Below are 15,409 nucleotides of genomic sequence, written 5' to 3' on the forward strand. Positions count from 1 at the left end.
TCAGAATTATCTGTATATAAATACTCTGAACATTAAACACAGCAGCATGTTCTCTATGTACATTGTACAGATATTCAGCTTCAATTTACATTTTGTAACTAATACACTTTTATTTCACTCATTTTCTCTTGAAAAATGCAGAAACTCTCTCATGATTATATTTGACCATACAAGGATCCACTCACCATCTTTGACAGGTGCCTCGGTGTGTTGCCAAGACCTCGACCGGAACATATTGCAGGGGGGAGGAATGACCTCTCCGAATACTATTGGCAGAAAGAGATGGAAAACTTATCAAAACAGGAAAACCGTTGTATAGAGAATTTTTCCATTTGGTATAGGTTCTGCTCAACTACTACCGGAAACCAAAGCTACTTGTAGGAGGTGATCCTAATATCCAGGCGTGCTAGTCATTTGATCATATACTTTATAATAGAGATCATTCACTTAAAAATAGAATTAAATAAAGACTGAACTGTATATATAAAAGATGCCTACCCTTGGTCCTTGGCTTCTGTGTCTTCTTAATGATGGAGTCAGAGACAGCTCTGCAGAGTATTCTTCTACTATTACCCTCTCTGCTGGAGTGTTTGGTCTTATTTGCAATCGGCTGTTGGGATACCCATGGGCTCTAGGAGGTAAATTAATTCCACAACCATCCAGCCTTTCATCTTCTGTCACTAAAGGTTGCGATCTTCTAGAATACCGATTAGGACCCTTAGTCATTGTAGAAGCAGTGAAAGGGTCATCAGATGGCAGAACATCAAACCTATCAGATGGAGTTTGAGGTCTTGTTGCAGACTTCACACCGTGACTTCTGGTTCTAGAGCTAGTTACAAAATAATCGCCTGGTCTTTCGTCACTGTTTCTGATAGTTGCAGAAGCAGGAACTCTGTCTTCTGAAGGAAGGATGTCTACTCGCCCAATTGGCGTATTGGATCGAACGGTTATTCTTCCCAAAGACGGGGAGCCAGTCACAGCCACAAAAATATCCTCATTAGAAGCAGTTTTATGCTGCTGTGTTTGCACTTTTGGACTGAGGTTTGGTGTAAGAGGCATTTCTCTTTTGGTTGGACTTCCAACAGGTAATGCGACATTTGCCTGAAAACACTCTGGATAATGGGGAGATTTTTCACAAGGTAAAGGGCTTCCATACTTCAGGTTAGGAGGAGGACTTCTCTTTATCATCCTGTGTCTAGAAACTTCCGAAGGTGTTGGTGGAAGAGATTGAGATCTTGAGGCCTTAATTATCCTCTGAACTACGTACTCCACTCTTTCTGGTGAAGGGCACGTTGTGGTCCTTGACGGAGAGCAGGAAAGTGGGGACATTTTACTTCCATCTTGTGAATCCAAAAGCTCATCTTGAGCCATGAATTTTTCGTCTTTCAAGTTCCGGTTCCGCTCTAAAATGTCAGCTCTATATACATGCGTAGGGACAACAGCAGGAGAAGAAGGAGCAGAGCGGGAGTGAGGAGAGGAATATTCATCATGTGGGCATTCAAACCCCTTTGGTGGGTGTCTAGGGGGACTCTTATCTTGGCAAGGCCTGTGAAACGAAAAATACTTGTATTCATATATAGTTGTACATTACTAATGAGAAAAACAAACGACATGATTTGCAAAAACCTTTTCAGGTGTATGCAAGATCACCAAGTAGAATAGTATAGTTCAAATAACGCCACAACAGATGCTTACACTGACAGACACTTATGAAAAGGCACCCACTCTTCATCCTCAGGAATGGAGTCTTTCCCATCTGCAGACATCTTGCTTTCTACTTCGTGTTTGCTGTAATTGAATTCCACATGCTTTACTCCGCTTTCTGGTGTGGGTGGAGGAACAGAACCGTTCTGGGATATAGAAGTATAGTGTTGCATAGCATCTGTTAGAGACTCCCTCAGCCCACTGAACAAGCGATCATTCTCCAAGTCCCCATTTCTGTCTTGGTCTGGAAGGCTGTCTCTCGAGCTCTCGTCTTGTGATCTGGTTTCAGACAGATGGGCAATCTCCAAAGATTCAGCACTTTTTCCATCATCTCCAACAGTATTTATTTCAGAGTGGGAGAAATCTTCATAGCTGGCATATAGCTCATCTTGTGAGGTTAGGTTGTGACCATGGGTACCCCTGTAGGAAAAGATCACGAAATCCAGGTTATACTCCACAACATATATAAAGTTTAATACTAAACAGGTAGAATGGCATAACTCCCCGTACATTTTTTCCCCTGTGAGAAAAATGTCGAATAGTAATGGAAAGAAAACTTAAAAAAATAAAAACAACAACACGCAAGCAAAAAAAAAGAAAAAAGAAAATTGACTCACATTTAAACCCATACAAAATTATAGTAAAGAAGGCATTTGCACTGGTGACCTATCAAAAAGGACAAGTGAGAATCTAAATTATGCCATATGTAGTACATGAAAAAGATCAAACTTAAACTCTGCTAAAAATTCAGGTGGAATTTCAGAATCTCTCTCCACACGTCACATGGATCCAGGATGCTGAGATATGGTGGCATGGTCCTGATGATTTTCTTTACCCACCAAATACCAACTGTGTAGGGTTAACAAGTCAAAAATAATTTTCCCTTTCAGTGGCAAAGGAAATCACAAGTTGTCTCCAGAGAGGACCATGCCAAACCGTTTCCCCTATCTCAGTTTCCTTGACCCCACTAAGTGAGACATTGAGGGTTGGATATTATGGATAACACTTAAATCCTCAGGTTTTAAATGGAATTAAAGGGTTTTTACAGGAAAACACATGATGGCCTATCATTAAAACAGTACATCAATGTGTGTTCTGCAGGGTTTGACCCCCAATTATCAGAATGAAGGGGTTGCGTGTCTTTCCAGGCTCAATGGCACATCCATCCATGTGGCTGCGCCTGGTATTACTGCTCAGCACCATTCAAGTGGGTCTGACCGTCGCCAATCACACGCGGATGAACAATAACACACTGGTGACCTATCCCAGGTCATCATTGCGTTTTCCTAGAAAGCCCCTTTAAGTCTTTATTAATTAAAGCCTAAAGAATTGTATCACAGTCCAAATTTCACAAAGATCTGACAATCCTAACTTCAAATATCCCTTTTCTTAGTAAATAGCGTTCTACATAGTGAGGAAAGGATATTTTTCAACTATTGAAATAATACACTTATTGATAGGATTCACTTCCGCCAACAAGATCTTTTCTTCTGCCATCCACTGAGGCCAAGGGTGACTTTCTTTTCTTATTTCTCTCATCAAGTGTATTTATACTTTCATTAAGATTCTGTCTGCAAGCCAACATGAAACTACAGTAGCTGCTCAGTTCACAGACTTCAGTTGGCTCCCATACATACACAATATTAAGTCACCCAATATTCATACTTGTTTTTGTTGTCACCGACGACCAGAGCAGATTGATTCATGGCACGGATCCAGGCATTCATGTCTTCCTGAGTGTCGGCTCCAAAGTAATAAGTCCTCATGCCAGGATGTTCTGCCTGAAAGGTTGGAGTACATTAGGACTGGTTCATTTGAGTTCCCTCTTTGGCACTGCTCACAGTAATACGCAGAAATATATGCACATATACAATGCACACAGCTAATATGTATATGCAAAACTAAATATGTAAATCATACCTTAAAGCTGAACCTTCGGTTTTTTACTTCTCTTGGGTTGGCTGGCAAGATTTCATAGCTTGGTAATAAAATACTGCCGAGTACGGTCTCCTCTCTGCTGTCTGCAGGAAAATACATACAAAAGAAAACCATTTAGAATTCCAGATGAAAAAAAATAATAATTTTATTATACCCAACATATCGAATATTTATCTGAAGAATTGTAAGACAAGTTGTGACAAGTATGCTCTACATTACCTCGGTAATAAAACAAGCAGAAGTCTGATAGCACGAACCACCTCCTTTTCCAGAGACGTAAGCCTGCACTGTCCTATAAGATATAAAGAATGTTGAGGGCCGCCACTTACAGGGACTGGGATTCCAACCTCTTGCATTTCATGGTGAAAAACATTTACAATAAATTAAATTCAGATTGAAATAAATACTGTATGTAATTTTCTAAAAAGCCACTAGGTGGAAGACCACACCTTTCACAATTCCGGTTACCTTCGGGGGTTAATACTAGTAGCTGTTGCTGCAAACATTTTTTTATTTTTATATGCATGCTCTCAGATGCTACATAGTATTTGAGTACACCAAAAAAAAATAATAATATTTGTACTTAAATGCTGAATAAAAGATGCCTATTGGCATATACAAAAAAAATAAAAAAATACAATCCTAGGCTGGGTTCACACTGAGTTTTTTTTGCAGGCGGAAATTCTGCCTCAAAATTCCGTTTGGAAGTTTGAGGCAGATTTTCCTCTCCCTGCATACAGATTTTCACTGCGTTTTTCGCCCGCGGCCATTGAGTGCCGCGGGCATAAAACGCTGCGAAATACGCTTTCTCTGCCTCCCATTGATGTCAATGGGAGGTCAGAGGAGTAAACGCCCGAAGAAAGAAGGGACGCTCGCAGGAAAAAGACGCCTCCGCCTCCCGTTGAGATCAATGGGATGCATTTTCGGGCCGTTTTTGACGTTTTGCGGCGCAGTTTCCGCGTCAAAAAAACTCTGTGTGAACATACCCTAAAGTATACTTTAAATAAGCTTTGAATAAATATCTTATTCATTCGAGATGTATCCTTTACAGTTTTCTGCTGTCCTCAGTTTTGACAGTCACTAACCTGCTTATAAAGCCAACCCCGAATCACCACAGGAGAGTTGGGGTCCCTCTTAATGGAATATTCTCTTTTTCCAAATGTGTGCACTCGCTTTATTGATCTGGTTGATGGCTAAACAAAACAACAATGAGGGTTATCAGCGCATTGTGAAGGTAACATTTCAGTAGGTTTAGATTTTAGATTTATTCCTGTAGATAAGAAAGTTCGTTTATCATAAGTCCTAATGAATGATTGAAGGAAATTTAACTGGAGTTTGTGTGACTCCCTTCAGTTGCCAGCAACCAGGCTTTTACAGGCAGAGTTCGATTTCTGACTATACGAGTACCTAAATGAACTGGACAAACATCATCCAAGCATGCAGGGTTGGACTAGCCCACTAGACTATCGTCTGGTAAGCTCAGGGTCTGACACGATAATGGACCCTAATACAACAGGGCCTAAAACATACAGCAGAAGACAAGCCCAGTTGGGGCCAATCACCTGCCACTAGGGTCTGTTTCTTATGAGATGATTCACTACTAACCTATTTGATTTTATTGATATGTTCTATTTGCACAATCATAATAAAGTTTACTATGCACTAGAATATGGATGCCCATCCTTCGACTAGGCCTTCAATATCAAACCTGTGGGTGTACGACTCCTGGAACCCCAAACAGCTAAATGAGTGCCACGCCTTCATTGTTTACTAGGTACAGCTCCATGCATTTCGTGGTGGCTTAGCCTGGTACTGCTGCTCATTTCCATTCAAGTCGAAGAGACTGAGTGATAAAACTGTGCCTAGTAAACAAAAGGGATACAGCACTCAATGGACTGCCACGGCCCCCTCGCCGATCAGCTGATTATTGGGGGCCGCAGTGGTCCAGCGAGTGCCTCGCCCCACCTTTATGGTTTATATTCTCTGGTGGACCCAAGAAATCCCACTCCGACACCCTAAGCACGTGCGATAAATTTGACAAAAATCTGTAAGGCAGTGATGTGGCAAATGAGCCGTTACGAAGGAGATTTACCTCAAGCATAATTTGTATAACACTAGGTTGTTTTATATATAGCTGGAAATGGAGGAATCTGTATTTTAAAACTCTGTGCGGCACGAAGTAAATGTCTTTCTACTTTTGCTGGAGGGAGCCCCATGGGTAAGTTTAGACATAACGGAAAAAATCCCCTGTGGATTTAGACGTAAATCTGCAGCAAATCCATGGCAAAATCTGCATGTAACACATGCCATGGAATGTGATGCGTATTCACGGCAGATTTCACCCTATACACTGAAAAGCTGAAATCTGTGGTGAAAATCAGCGCCTTTTCTGCAACATAATGAACATGCTGTGGATTTGTAAATCCGCAGCATGCTCATATTTTTGCGCTGAATTTTTCCGCTGTGTGTGGATGGGATTTTATAAAGCTCCATTCACGTGTTACAATGTTTTTATAAACTGCACTCACCCTTGACCCCTGGGTGACAGAAGCCGTTGTGGCAATGCTGCTGGTCATGCTAAGCCCACTCCTGGGACGCTCCATTTCTTCAGTCATAGTTCACAAGTTCTAATGTAATGGGATTTCCACTTGCAGGATCAGGAGTTCATAGAAGTCCCTGTAATATAAACAGTTCATTAATGATCAATTTGGAGTTACTCCGCCAGAAAGTGAACGCTTTAAACAGGTCTGAATGTTCCATTGACTTCCAGCAACATACTATATGAAGGCCGCACTTCTTGTCTATGGTGAGAAAAAATATTTATTCCTATTATACTATGCAGCCAGAGGCACAAGAGTCAGTTAAACAGCAGATCGTTTGGTCAATAGTAAAGTACCATCTCCCCCATTCACCAGTCTCATGTAGCGAAGGTTTTGATGGACGCCACATTTAAAAATTCGATTATTCAGCAGATTCTTCATTATAGATGTATGGGTGAAGCTGGATGACAACCTATACTGCCGCCATGACAATTCCCATAGAGCTGGTCACCCAGCTTTACAAAACTCTGGAATGCAAATTTGCCTAGTTGTGAAGGCATATAACGCTCTCCTTTCAGTAGTCTGGGAAAGTTGAGCGACATCCCGGCGAGAGCGGTCATCCAGCTATATTTGGCGTCATCTTGCTTTCCCAACACACATATATAGATGAAGCCATTTAACAGAGGGATAGCTGAATGACTTGTTGAAGCCATGTTTCAAACCCAAACATTAAAAATCTGTTTCTGGATATCGGTTTATTAAAAAGTTTTCCCACCGCCTCAGATACACTGAAAAATACCAACTTATCTTCCAGCCTGTACTGAGCAGCCTTATAAATAAATGAAAGCTTTGTGACTTTAGACCAGTCCAATGTCTGCAGGGCCTGGTATGCGTTCATAGTATAAGCTTTGTAGATGCCTTTCCCGGGGGTTCAGCTGGGGCATACACTAGCCGTGTACCAAATACTGCTAAATCTGGAAATGTATGAGCCAAGGCTTGAGACAATGCACCCATTAATTTTCCAGACTTAACTTCATTACAAAAACCAAGGATTAATTATTTAGGGTCAGTCATTTTATAAGATCATTACCAAGCATTAAACAGACAATTAAAGCCTATTAATGTACATAGCCTACAGCAACGTGATCCAAGTCCTGGAAGACTTCATCTAAGGAAGCCAGAGCCCTATAAATGGTCACTTTCTGCGCTTCCCCTTTCCAAGTACAATGAGATAAACAACTTTTATATAGAGCAGTTCAGAGCTCCAATCCGTATCAGGGGTCGGAGATAATGACCGGTTATAATGGACCACTGTACTACTAAACACTGAACACTTTCAGGAATGTTGTGACCAACAGAAATCAAACACACATTTATAAAAATAAAAAAAGTACCATTCTAAACATGTTCATAAAAAAAGTTAAGAAAAAAAATACAGCTTTAGTTTAGTTTGAGTGACGCATAACGCATAAACCAACAGCTAAACATATCTGTGGTGGCAGTCATTCCACACTTTGACATCTTCCCAAATTGGAGTGGTTGTAATCCTCTCTGGTTCTATTTTCTCATTGAAAGCAGTCAGGGAAAAGGTCGAGGAGTGGGGTTTAGGAACAATTGGACTTGGCCTTCCTGCAGGGGGAGGCCAATCTAGCCCATGTATAATAAAAAATATTGGTAGAAGCCTAGTGGAAATAGCACCTCGCGCCCATTAATTCAGGCCTACATATGATGGGCTGTAGGGACTCTTTTAGGCTATAATGCGCTTGTAATATTGGAACCCTTCTACTGCAAAGCCATTCATGCAATTTCCTTATCACATGTATATACATTCATGTTTGGCTAGCTGGCTTCAATGTGTTGCTGCTCCCCAATCTTTCATGTAATAGCTTCCCCACATTTTCAATAGTGGTTGAGAAGTTTTGGGGAGTGTTTGTTTCATTGCTTTAGTTTCTATACTATAAACATTGTTAGGAAAACTAAAAGATGGTGAGATTGTCAGAGTTCAAAATGGGGGCTCATGGTTTGACAAGTTCAGCAGATGACTGCAGAAACACTTCGGTCACCTAAGAGTAGAAACTAACCGCTCAACAGTCGTGTTCTGCTGCAGAGTCCTCGCCCTACGAAGTGGCAGCTGAAAGTTGTTCTGCCAACAGTTATCACAACCGATCCCCTGATTAACCTGCACGCTTGGCTGAGCATCCATGTTATGTCCATGGAAAAAGAAGGGATGAGTGGCTGCCAGACACCTCTAGAGCCAAAGACAATCTAGCACAGCTGACCCTCTTTTCTCCCGAGAATGGATGGTGTCTGCCAATGCACATTATATTGTAGGCAAATCCCAACAAAAATGACAGGACCCGACAAAAAAAATTGTTACTTGTAAAAATGTTAACTATAAAAATCACTAATGAGTTTGCAGAGCTTTAGGCTCCAGTAATACAGCTTTGTAGATTTAGTGTCAAGAACAGGTTTGAACCTTTTTAGGAGAAAGTAGGGAAAATGTACCCAAAAGTTTTATTTGTCCCACATAGTACCATATCATGGTTGTCGTGAATGTCACTCTTATTTAGCCAACACCATGGTTTGGATTTCAACTAGTGCACCATCTACATGAATCTATGTCCTTCTAGTGTTGAAGTACTATGTTTTTTTGTACATATATCTTGGCAGTGTCATTGGTTTCTTCCCTTTTCAGTTGCATCTATACATTGTGAACCCTGTTATTATTGGCAGCTGTGTCATGTGATCTCAGCCTGACCACCAAAATAGACCACTCACAGGAGCAACTGACCTTTCTACACGTGTACGACTTCCTGTGAACTACAGGATTACATAATCACCTATTAAATCACTCCTAGCAGCTCTGAGACCCCACCCCTCTCCTCCCTCCATGCATATAGTGCTGCTGAAGAGATTATTTCTACCATATCTAAAGCTCCGGGAGTGCAGTGATAGAATAGGCTGCAGTTATAAAACTCCCATGACTCTCACGGTCTATATTGTGAGTGTTGTGTGCAGAGAATCCAGTGTATTCCTATGAGATGCTGCTCCTCACTGTCTCCTGCTTGAAAGGGCTGACAGAAAAAGCTATCACTAGCAGGAGGCAGGCTGAACTGGCATCACATAGGACACAGACTCTGCAGTGTGAGTACAGATGTTTTACGTCACAACTATAACCAGCAGTAGGCAGGAAAGCAGGCTGAAGCTGCATTACATAGGATCCACTAAGACTGCAGTTAGGGAAGAACAGTCACTGATCTATCACTTGCTGTCCTTAGACAGGACTCTGAGCAGAGAAAATGCAATGTGATGGGAAATGTAGGCTGCATTAGGGGAACCATATCAGAGGGGGAAGAAGGAACCAAGATGGAAGACAACTCATGAATGGCACATAAACTAAGCAGGTATGCACAAGTCATATACAAGAACCTCTACATAATTATTTAATAGACTATGCTGCACTATATAGGCAAAACAAAAAAAACAATCACTGTAGGGCTTCTTAAAAATTGGAGCCTTTAGGTTGCAAACTCCACTGGCACATGCAAGTCTCTACATAAAGTTTTGTACTGCTACCAGGGCAGCACGGTGGTTCAGTGGTTGGCACGGTTGTCTTGCAGCCCTTGATTTTAATCTGACCAAGGACAACATCTGCACGAAGTTTGTATATTCTCCCTATATTTGCATGGGGTACTCCGGTTTTTCTCCTACACTCCAAAAACATACGGATTGGTTTACGTGGCTGATAAGAAATTGGCCCTAGTGTGTTTGTGCTATTGAAGGAAATTAGTCTGAAGGGCTAGGGACTGGTGTGAATGGTGATACATTTTGTACAGCGCTGTGGAATATTTTTGCATTCTATAAACATGGCTGCTACCATGCTCATGGGTTAAAGAGGCTCTGTCACCAGATTATAAGTGCCCTATCTCCTACATAATCTGATCGGCGCTATAATGTAGATAATAGTGGTTATTTTGAAAAACGATAATTTTTGAGCAAATGAGCAATTTTAGATTTATGCTAATTAGTTTCTTAATGACCAACTTGTGTTTTTACTTTTTACCAACTGGGCATTGTGAAGGAGTGTATGACACTGACCAATAAGTGACCAATCAGCGTCATACACTTCTCATTGTTCCAGCCCATTGTTACAGTGTGATTGTGCAGTGAAAGAAGCTGGGCTGGAATTCTCATTGTTCCAGCCCATTGTTACAGTGTGATTGTGCAGTGAAAGAAGCTGGGCTGGAACAATGAGAAGTGTATGACGCTGATTGGTCACTTATTGGTCAGCGTCATACACTCGTCTGTACAACGCCCAGTTGGTAAAAAGTAAAAACATGCCCAGTTGGTCATTAAGAAACTAATTAGCATAAATATAAAATTGCTCATAACTTGGTCAAAAATGATTGTTTTTCAAAATAAAAACCACTGCCGTTACCTACATTACAGCGCCGATCACATTATGTAGGAGATAGGGCACTTATAATCTGGTGACAGAGTCTCTTTAATACCAGAGGGACTATAAACTTTTTGTTTTCACTTTTGTGGTTTTCAATCCCTGGTGGAAAGAGTCCTTCTGATAACATAGATGTGTCAGCAGAAACGTGTTTGGGACAAAATGTAATATGGATTGTAGGACTAGATTAGGGTTTAATAAGGACTGCTTTATAGGGTTGAGCTTTTCAGGGCTGTAGCTCTGTGGAAGGACAGTGTAGGCTGAATCACAGGATCACACAAAGTATCTATGCTATTTTTTTTATCATATTCACTGTGGACCGGAATATACGACATACCGGCAATCTGGGTCCATTGTTTGGGACTACAGTCTATGTATTCTTCGTTATAATAGATACATAACCATTGGTAAGTTACCATCTAGCTTTTTGATGAGACTTAAGTCTTGTTGTGGTACAGTTCATTTCTTAAGGGGGTTTTACACAAGACGATTATCGTGCAGACGAGCGTTAATATAACGCCCGTTGCCGATAATTACCCTGTGTAAATGGGGGCTCGATCAGCAGATGAACGAGCAAACGCTCGATCATCTAATGGTCATATAGTTTTAAAAAAAAGTGAATTATCGTTGTTGGCAGCACCTCTCCCTGTGTAAACAGGGAGACGCGCTGCCGACCTGATAACGTATGGTGAGGAGTGATCGGAGTAACGACCGCTCGTCCCCATCCATAGCTTCGTGTGACAGGAGCAAACGCTCGATCATCTAATGGTCATATAGTTTAAAAAAAAAGTGAAATGTTATCGTTGTCGGCAGCACATTTCCCTGTGTAAACAGGGAGACGCGCTGCCGACATGATAACGTATGGGGAGGAGTGATCGGAGTAACGACCGCTCATCCCCATCCATAGCTCTGTGTGACAGGAGCAAACAAGCGCCGATCAACTATGTCTCCTTGATCAGCGCTTGGTGCACCGGCCGGTGTGAAATGCCTGTACCCACTGTGTTTGTTATATAACCAAATGGGAAATGCACACGAATAAAAAAAAAAAAAAAGGACACAATCTAAGTTTCGGCAACCTATATAATACAATGCATGCTATCCGCAAACACTGCATTTACCTGAAGTGCAGCAAAGAAGGACGCAATAATCCAGAAAAGAACACAACCGTAAAGCAGTGGAGATTCTTTTTACTCTAGTAAAACAATGAATCACATGTAGCTGGTTAGGGTTGTGAAGATGGCAAGGCACCTTGTTGTTTCAGCAGTTCTGAATTGACCCCGTTGACCCCTCGCAATGAACGGAGGTGACTTACTGTGTGAAACTTTACCAGGAAACACTGCTTGCCAGAAACTTCAACAAAGTTGAAACACAATATATACAAGCGAGAGAAGGAGGTAGATTAGTCTGAGACTGGAGCTGATCTCACTTGAAAAGGGAGTAGGTCAATGTAATGGTGTATCCAAGGGGGAGTGGAGAGGTGAAAAAGAATTTGGCCAGATTCCATAGAAGGGATATTGCAAGCTTCACCGCTCAGGCTGACCAATATTCAAGCATTACTCATGCATACCATACATCAAGTAAAACTGCAAGCTCGAACCAAAACATATTCAGCATATTCGATTTTATTTAGCATCTTCCCAGAACCCTTCCCATAGAATTCTCTCCAGTGGTTTTCAGGAAAGTTGGGTCACAAGCATTACGGCTGCAGTTCCTGAAAACTGATAAATGGCAAATATGGCCAAAAGACCCTCACTCAACATTTAACACCTTGGGTAGAGTGAAGTGACAACTAAAAGTGAGGATTTTTTTTCCCCAGGGGGAATACTCTTTAAAGAGGCTCTGTCACCAGATTTTGCAACCCCTATCTGCTATTGCAGCAGATAGGCGCTGCAATGTAGATTACAGTAACGTTTTTATTTTTTAAAAAAACTAGCATTTTTGGCCAAGTTATGACCATTTTTGTATTTATGCAAATGAGGCTTGCAAAAGTACAACTGGGCGTGTTGAAAAGTAAAAGTACAACTGGGCGTGTATTATGTGCGTACATCGGGGCGTTTTTACTACTTTTACTAGCTGGGCGTTCTGATGAGAAGTATCATCCACTTCTCTTCAGAACACCCAGCTTCTGGCAGTGCAGACACAGCGTGTTCTCCAGAGATCACGCTGTGTCGTCACTCACAGGTCCTGCATCGTGTCGGCCACATCGGCACCAGAGGCTACAGTTGATTCTGCAGCAGCATCAGCGTTTGCAGGTAAGTAGCTACATCGATTTACCTGCAAGCGCCGATGCTGCTGCAGAATCATCTGTAGCCTCTGGTGCCGATGTGTCCTCGCTCGTCTGACACGATGCAGGACCTGGGGAAGTGACGTCACAGCGTGATCTCTCGAGAACACGGCTGTGTCTGCACTGCCAGAAGCTGGGCGTTCTGAAGAGAAGTGGATGATACTTCTCGTCAGAAAGCCCAGCTAGTAAAAACGCCCCGATGTACGCACATAATACACGCCCACTTGGACTTTTACTTTTCAACACGCCCAGTTGTACTTTTGCAAGCCTCATTTGCATAAATACAAAAATGGTCATAACTTGGCCAAAAATTCTCGTTTTTTAAAAATAAAAACGTTACTGTAATCTACATTGCAGCGCCTATCTGCTGCAATAGCAGATAGGGGTTGCAAAATCTGGTGACAGAGCCTCTTTAAGGCTGGGTTCACACGGGCACATTAACGTCCGTAATGGACGGACGTATTTCGGCCGGAAATCCCGGACCGAACTCAGTGCAGGGAGCCGGGCTCCTAGCATCATAGTTATGTACGATGCTAGGAGTCCCTGCCTCTCCGTGGAACTACTGTCCCGTACTGAAAACATAATTACAGTACGGGACAGTTGTCCTGCAGAGAGGCAGGGACTCCTAGCATCGTACATAACTATGATGCTAGGAGCCCGGCTCCCTGCAGGGTCTTCGGTCCGGGACTTCCGGCCGAAACACGTCCGTCCATTACGGACGTTAATGTGCTCGTGTGAACCCAGCCTTAGGAGTAAGGCTATGTTCACACGGAGTATTTTGCCGAGTTTTTGGACGCGGAAACCGCGTCGCAAAACTCGGCAAAAACGGCCCGAAAATGCCTCCCATTGATTTCAATGGGAGGCGTCTGCGTCTTTTTCCCGCAAGCAGTAAAACTACCTCACGGGAAAAAGAAGCGGCATGCCCGATCTTCGGGCGTTTACGCCTCTGACCTCCCATTGACTTCAATGGGAGGCAGAGAAAGCGTATTTCGCTGTGTTTTATGCCCGCGGGTGAAAAACGGCGCAAAAATCGCTGCGAAAATCGGCGTGCAGGGAGAGGAAACTCTGCCTCAAACTTCCAAACTTATTTTTGAGGCAGAAATTCCTCCTGCAAAATACTCTGTGTGAACATAGCCTAAAGCTGGAATTCTTGTAACATTTCTTGTGGTTTTTTTATATATATATAAACAAGGGGGCGAATCAAGCTGGTGTTCCTTGCAGACACTGAAGCGCCTAGGGAGAGTGTCAGGGACTGCGAGGGGTTAAAGAAGGATGGAACGTTTAAATAATGCCCAGGACCAGGATTGGTGAGCAAGGGGTAAGAAGGGCGTGGTTAAGGAGATATAAGGCTGGGGTTTGGGGCAGAAAGCCCTCTTACCTTCAAGCTGCAGCGGGAGAAACACCCGCCCTCCCTCCCCTTGTGGTGTTGGTTTTAAAAAACTTTTCTACGGTTATATTCTTGTTCTGGCGTTTTTCTGGTTCTTTCGTAGATGTCACAGCTGGCGGAAAGTACGGCAGAAGACAGAGTTAGCACCCTACATGCCAGATGGAGACAGGGAGCATCGGCAATTCAGGAGGAGAGAAATTATATATATATATATATATGTCTTCATGCCGATGGTTGTAAATAATGATAATAAAGCTGTGGCCACTTCCACATTTCCATAAAGAAGGTGTTGGTGTTTTATTTAAAGAAGGATGGTATAAGGTCGTGGACAATGGGTCCTTGCAGTCCTTTAACATTGACACCGATTGGCCATTATAGTAAGACAACAGACGTTTTGACATGTGTTAATAGCCCGTTTGTGTATGGCAGCCTGGGCTAGAAATCTGGGGCCCATGCCCAGGATCAAGTGAGTGGGAGACCGTGTCAGAAAACAAGAATCCATTAACAATGGAAAGAATGTTCCCCACCTACAATTCTGAAGAGTCAAGGTTCATATTGGGGAAAATATGAATGTGCTATTCATATAAACACGAGAAAGGTCAGCGACGGCTACAATTACATTAAAAAAAATTTGCACAGAATCGCAGCTATGTTACTGTAATATCTATTGTCTGTTCACTTATTATTTCTGTTTGTCCATAGCATTAGTGACATACAAGATCTTCTGAACTATGCTGCGATCAAGAACATTTCACAAATATGTCTGATACGAACACTGGACGTCATTTGGTGGTCACAGCAATTGAGGCATCTGCAACATAGTTGCACTACATAAAAAAAAAAAATCCCCAAAAAAACAACTGATTACGATGCATATTTTAGGGCGGAGGGCCTGAATACATTAATAATTTAGATTCTTCCCTAGAAGTAGTGTTTATAGGTAGGATTATCTCCGACATGTGGCACCCACGTTCATGAGGTCTTACACAAGCTTTAACCGAAACTAAGCTGAACAAAAAAAAAAAAAAAAAAAAAAAAAAAAAAAAGCTTCCTATTCTAATTACTCTGCAAGGGTCCCTAATGTAGTTTACTGGTAACCG

General features: G+C 42.1%; 1 protein-coding gene across 4 annotated transcripts in view; it reads right to left on the reverse strand.

Moving 5' to 3' along the window:
• Positions 1-15,409, reverse strand: part of LOC142662068 (uncharacterized) — a 67,324-nt gene that overhangs the window by 16,588 nt on the left and 35,327 nt on the right. For 3 of the 4 annotated variants that reach the window (XM_075839942.1, XM_075839941.1, XM_075839939.1), the window contains exons 2-9: positions 6,171-6,318; positions 4,728-4,835; positions 3,862-3,934; positions 3,625-3,725; positions 3,370-3,485; positions 1,696-2,124; positions 499-1,546; positions 186-266 (exon numbers count right to left, since the gene is read on the reverse strand). In XM_075839942.1, coding sequence (XP_075696057.1) covers positions 186-266; positions 499-1,546; positions 1,696-2,124; positions 3,370-3,485; positions 3,625-3,725; positions 3,862-3,934; positions 4,728-4,835; positions 6,171-6,257 — 2,043 coding nt within the window. In that variant the 5' untranslated portion in view covers positions 6,258-6,318. The remainder of the gene's footprint in view (positions 1-185; positions 267-498; positions 1,547-1,695; positions 2,125-3,369; positions 3,486-3,624; positions 3,726-3,861; positions 3,935-4,727; positions 4,836-6,170; positions 6,319-15,409) is intronic. The other variant, XM_075839940.1, reaches the window with a different exon arrangement.

The sequence above is a fragment of the Rhinoderma darwinii genome, chromosome 10 (assembly GCF_050947455.1).
Source record: "Rhinoderma darwinii isolate aRhiDar2 chromosome 10, aRhiDar2.hap1, whole genome shotgun sequence".
Classification (NCBI taxonomy): domain Eukaryota; kingdom Metazoa; phylum Chordata; class Amphibia; order Anura; family Rhinodermatidae; genus Rhinoderma; species Rhinoderma darwinii.